The sequence below is a fragment of the Miniopterus schreibersii genome, assembly GCF_964146895.1.
Source record: "Miniopterus schreibersii genome assembly, chromosome: 1".
Classification (NCBI taxonomy): domain Eukaryota; kingdom Metazoa; phylum Chordata; class Mammalia; order Chiroptera; family Miniopteridae; genus Miniopterus; species Miniopterus schreibersii.
Window position 1 is genome coordinate 180869073 of NC_138101.1, and position 6000 is coordinate 180875072.

General features: G+C 49.3%; 1 protein-coding gene across 2 annotated transcripts in view; it reads right to left on the bottom strand.

Annotated features, from left to right (window-relative positions):
• The window catches only part of DPF3 (double PHD fingers 3), a 245479-nt gene extending 239899 nt beyond the window's left edge, over positions 1-5580 (bottom strand). For both annotated transcript variants that reach the window (XR_013999029.1, XM_081140395.1), the window contains exon 1: positions 5527-5580. Coding sequence is in view for 1 of the 2 variants with exons in the window: in XM_081140395.1 (XP_080996521.1) it covers positions 5527-5558 (32 nt within the window). In the remaining variant the exon portion in view is untranslated. The remainder of the gene's footprint in view (positions 1-5526) is intronic.
• Positions 5581-6000: the final 420 nt, after the last annotated feature.

The window sequence follows — 6000 nt, forward strand, 5'->3', positions numbered from 1 at the left end:
GTGTCGTCTATTTGAACCCCATTATTAGAAGCTCTGATCCTAATCCCCCCACACTACTATTCACAAACATTCTACCTAGAAATCCTAAACAGTCTGTCCCTCTTCCCCCCACCCCAGTCCCCCTAACACCTCCCAACCACTGCTTTTAAAACTCTGATGCAAATCACAGGCTTCAAAAACCTTCCTTTGGTGACAGTTTTACGATGCTAGCTCCATTCATCCATATGGTTTGACAGACTGTGAAACACTAGTAACCGGACCAATAAGAAAAACAAATTACAAAAACACAACACCTCATCTCTCCCCAGTCACTCACACAACCAAAGGAAACTTTGGAACTTGCAATGGATCATAATATCACTCTCTTGGTGTTAATCATCTTTTCAGAGTTCCAGACCACACTGTGGTTTTATCCACTCACCTACCCCCACCCCACACCCAGGCAACTCTTTATCTTTCCTTGTAAATGCCTTTATTTAAAAATGACTTAAAACTAGGATCATGCTTTTACATAGGCCCGTGAAGGGAAACCTGCCTGGGCAAAATCTATTTTCAATGGTTGTGGCATTTCTTTGGCCAGGGGCTTGCCACATTTGGCTACATTTCTGTCTCCTAGTGACTTTCAGTACACTCAAAAAAACCCTCAAGGTACTTCCCAAGAGGCTGGCATAATAAAAAGGCCTGGATTCTAGCGCCTTTTTATGACCCAGCCCCCTTCACCACAACATTCAGAGTGGCTGCACTGAAAACTGAAACATCAGCCTCAGTTTCCTTCCTTTTTCTGGTGCCATGCAAAACAAAGCATGCTGACTGTGACGTTTTTATTTATTTCATTGATCTGAGCAGATGGCTCTGAAACAGCTTTAGATAGTATGGTCTTTCTCAAATGCATTCCAAATTCCAGCTACCTGCATAATTCCCAAAAGGCAGGGAGATGAGAAGTCTCCAATTAAGTTGCCTCTGAATTTCAGCCCATCTCGTGGATCTGAGCAGCTGCATTCCACTGTGATCTCTGGATGTCTCCCAGGTGGTCTGCAGGCTGGGATACTTTCAGAGGTCTACCCTGTGACAATATCTCCAATTGGGTTCTGGCAGAAATTAATCTCCTTTATGGGTATCTCATCAAAACCAGACATTCTTCCAGCTGAAAAATAATGTGTGCTAATGAAGTTTGGAGAATTTAGGGCTTTTTTTTTTTCCAGTGGCAACCAGAAGCAGATGGAGAAGGCAGTTCTTAGGCATCTGTTGGTTTAAAATGTCTGAGGGTCCTTTTTCATAAGGGGCTAAAATAATGTCTATAAAAGGCTGTGGTCACAAAGTCCCAACCCCAACGTTCCCCTCTTACTCTCATTCAGAAAGAGCTAAGAGGAGATTAGAACCAGGAATGTGTCTCCCCACTACCCCCTCATCTCTGATATCTAACCTGCCACAGCAAGAGTGAGGTCTGGCTTCTAAGTGGCTGACAATTACACAACTTTCACAGGCACAAAACCACTTCAGATTAGAATGCAATGTGTCCAGATCATAGAATGTATAGAGATGAAGATTTGAGGTCCATCTAGACCCATGACCTGCTGTCTGACCTTAGCTAAGTAAGCATATCTACTTCCCCCAGAGCTGTGTCCTTAATAACTAAACAGAGATATAAACAAATACCTCTAAGCAAGCGAAACGCCTAACAAAAATAAAGTTTCAGTACAATTATGTATGTTCACAATTATAAGCATGGGAAAATAGTTTACTGGTCTCATTCTTTACAAACAAATAGTTGCTTGAGGTAAAGGCCCTGTTGGTTTACAAGGAATAATTAAATAATAATAACAGTTATTCTTTTTTAAGCTGGCAGTTATAATAATAGATTCATATGTGCATAATCAAGTCTGGCAGAAGGTGGCAGACATTCCCAGTTAAGTGCATACAAACCAGAGTTTTGATAACTTAATAAAAGAAAGTTGTTCAAAGTGTTGACAGAAGATTTGGGCAGGGTGGTTTACCTGAACTAGAATAGCAAGTAAGATTAGAATTTATATTAAAAGCATTATGTTTCCTAGGTATGCAGATATCATCCGGAACACAATATATAATGTGACTTACACACAGACCTTTATCAAATCCATATTTATGTTACCTACATGTGTAATTACTTCACTTACACGGCCCTTATCTTGGCTGTAGGTGTAATAAATGAGGGTGACTCACACATCTAGGCTCAGACAATGTAGCTGCTAAATTAAATAATGTGTAATACACATTTACACTTCATACATGTCCATCTATGCTTTTAAATTCTACTTGTCCAGATGTGACTGCTTGGTTGTGTGGCCACCTGCCGAGTCCCCTTTGTGATCTGATCAGTCCAGGCAGCTCCTGTTTCTGCCTCTAACACCCTGTTGGGCAGTAATAAGATGTTAAAGGCAACAACAGAAAGAGAAGCCAGGCTGTCAGCTTCAGAGAGAAGGGGGGTGACGGGTACAAGGAGGAAGGATAAGAAAAGAGAGTTGAGGGGAGATCAAAGACAGGCAGGAAGAAAGCCAAACTGCTGAGAGGAGATGTGGTTCCAGGAGCCTGGGCCCCTAAGGAAGACCCCAAAGCAATGAGATTCGAATTGTGCCATCCGGTTACCTGAGCTATTGAATTATTGAATGTTCCACGTGGAAAAAGAGAGTATAAATGAAAAATGGTCCATGCTCAGGCTAGATAGAGCCCTACAGAAATGTTGCATGAAACCTGATCTTGTTTCTTCCCAGAACATTACCTACCACCACTTAATTCCCCAACCCTAAAGGAAACCTTTGTGACCAGTTTCTGTAGGGGGCGTCAGTGGCGTCTGATTTTTTTAAATTTTTTTTTTAGGGGAGAGAGACTCCGAAGCACACAGAGAAAATGCTAATGTGGTTCAGCTACGTTTCATTGTCAAAAGGGACACAGGAGCGTGAAAACATAGCTCTCCAAACCATTCTCCCGGCTCCCCTCCTCCCAGCACCACCATCCGTCCATCCTTTAGGCTCGATGAGCCTCTGCGCTTTGTTCTAATTTAGCCCATGCATAATTTATTCACGTGTGTATTGTTTCCTGATCAGCAACTTTTAAAAACAAATGAAAAATAAATGTTTTATTAAACAAGTTGTTTTAAAAAAAATAAAGGCAGATGGTGTAGGTCTCCCAATTACAACGTGTATGCTCCTGCCTTAGGAGTTTAAAAACCGTCCTGGGCGCAGGAGGCTCGGCTAGCTGGGGGTATTGTTTACCCCCAGGGAAAGGGGTTGGGGTGCAAAAAGGAGCAGCTAGTTACAAAGGACCACTCAACTCCCACCTAGAAAAAGCCGGCAGGAGTGTTGTGTGTGTATGCTAGTGTATGCGTGTATAGCGACACAGAACTACAAATACATCACATTGCAACTGTTTCTAATTATAAAGTTGGAGTATAAAAATTCATAACTAATTCCACTACCAGACCGCTTTTCTGTCCCTTCTCCCACCTCTAACCCTACATTCACACCCTCCCGGAACACGTACCCTTCTGCGTTCCAAAAACAAAAACAACAAAAACCTGGAGTGAGCAGCCGAACCCTGGAGCGTAGAGACCTTGAGCCCGCCCGCGCGTAAACCGGCTCCAGGGTAACCAGGGTGCCGCTTTCCCACTAGGAAGCAAACCTGGCGCACATGTGAGATTACTCGAACTTGAGTTTACCAGATGGCATCAGCCTGCTTATGTGATTTCGGCTAGAAATGGGTAAACTGCAAATCAGCGACGGGCTCCGTAGAAACTCACAGCATCAGCGGTGTGGCAGCGCGAGCGGAGGGGAGAGCGAGGATGCGGCGAAGTTACGCCCATTTGTTCTGCCATAAAACATTTTCTTTCTCGGGTGAAAGGCTGTGGCGTTCAAGTGCAGTGCATCGGCGCTTCAGAGCGAGAACTGGGGCCGGGAGCTGCTGCTCTCCGATCAGCCTCAGCTTCAAAAGACCTCTTAACAGTAGCTTTAACATGCATACGTATATATTTAAAACTCCAAGACCTGGGACATTCTTTCCCCTTTTCCCTATGACTGATGGGAGACAAGCGGGTATAAACGCGAGTTCCTTCGAAATAGGAATCCCATCGCCGCCACACACCCCCACCCCCCACCCGGGTGCGAACCTGGATTTCAACTCCAGGAGGAGCTAGGGGTGCGGACGCCGCGGCGCGGAGCTGAAAGAATCCACCCAAGAGAATTCGGCACGAAATGCCCCCCACCTGCACCTCCCCCTCCCCTCGCCCGTGGCTGCCAGACCCGATTCTCCCAGCGCGGACCCCCGCCCACGTCGCGCGGTGACCCGGAGGGAGCTCCCTTCTGCCAACATCGCTGCCAACAGCACCCGTTTGAGAGCGACGCTAGTTTTCCGAAGCCACCTCCGGCTCCGCGATCGCGAGCGGACTTGGCGGCTTAACAGTTCCACGGACTGGAAGGAAGGAAGGAAGGAAGGAAGGAAGGAAGGAAGGAAGGAAGGAAGGAAGGAAGGAAGGAAGGAAGGAAGCCAGGATGAAACGGAGGGGGAAGGCGGGCAGGAATTGGCCGTCGGACCCGGGGGCTGGCCCCCGCGCGTCCCCGCGCAGCCCGCCCCCTCCGTCCCGGATCTGGGCGTCCGCTCAAAGTCTCCCGGCGGCCAGAGGCACCTGCCCCTCGCGCTGGCCGGGAGCAGGCGCTGCCCGCTCGGGCGCCGAGCCCCGAGCTGCTTCTCCGCCCGCCTCGGCTTTTCACCCAGAGGAGGCGAGAACACCATTCTTGAGACCTGCAGCTCCCCTGCCTACCCAGTTAACCTGAGTCGTTAATTGACTACAGCCAGGTCGCCCACAAACACACACGCAGACACACCGGCGACCGCCCGGAGCGCCGTCACGCTCCGGGGGCTGCCCCGGTAGGAAAGCTCCGGGCAACCACCTGGGCCCCAGGGCTCCTGGGACCCGCGGCTCCCCCTGCGGTCCTCCCAACTCCGGAAGGTTTGCACAAACTCCCCGCCAGCAATCGGAAGGCGGAGAGCTCCCTGCAAACTCCGGCGGCGCCGCGGTCCGCTCACCCCGGCGGACTGAGCCGCCCGCTCCGGAGGCGCGGGGCTCAGCCAAGTGCACCCCGGCGGCCCCTGCCCGGCGCTCGCCCCCCGCGAGGCCACCCCCGCGCCGCGCTAGCCGCCCCGCGAGGCCGGGCACTCGGGGGACAGTGTTGTCCTCGAGCCGCCTACGACCCCCTAGCTGCAGAGCGCTCGAGCGCCAGGCTCCCCTGCCGATATCCCTTCTCTCTCTCTCTCCGTACGCCAATTAAACAGAACACAAATGTAACAATTTTCTTCTTGTTAATTGCATCTCCTGACATTTCGGCGTGTTGGGGGGAAAAAAGATGAAGAAGTAAGAGCTGAAAGAAAAGAGAGAAGCCCCGCAGCGGCTGCAGGCGCCTGCAAGCGCAGTGCATTGGCAGCGCTCGGCACGCAGAAGGCGCCTTTTTTTTCATATTGAAACCACGCGGAATATGTACATTTTTTAGTCTTACTTACGCTTTCAGGGGGTTGTGAATGACAGTCGCCATTTTGCTACAATGTAACAGAATATTGTCTGTCTCAGAGTTCTAAAGGTTCGCTCAGGGGAAGCGGCGAGCCAATCAGCGCACGGGATACCGGCCCGGCGGCCAATCGGCACCACTGGTCGCCAGGTGGGCGGGGCCTGCACGGTGGTAGTTATTAGGGGAGCTGTCAAAGCCCAGAGGTCACTCCCTTTTGTAGAGCCCGAGAGCGAGCAGGTCTTAAAGGGGCAGTACCGCGCGAGCAGCTCTTTTTTGGATTGAGGAAAGTGGAGACGCACGGGAGAGTATTCTAGTTTGGTTTGAGTTTCTACTTTCTAAGTAACTCCATAGAGTTTGCGCTTCCGGACAGAAATATTTAAGTATTTTCAACAAAACACTGAACTCCATTCATTAGCTTTTGGCTTTTCTATTAGGTTTTAATCCCCCAAAGGGCAAATCCCTTGATCCC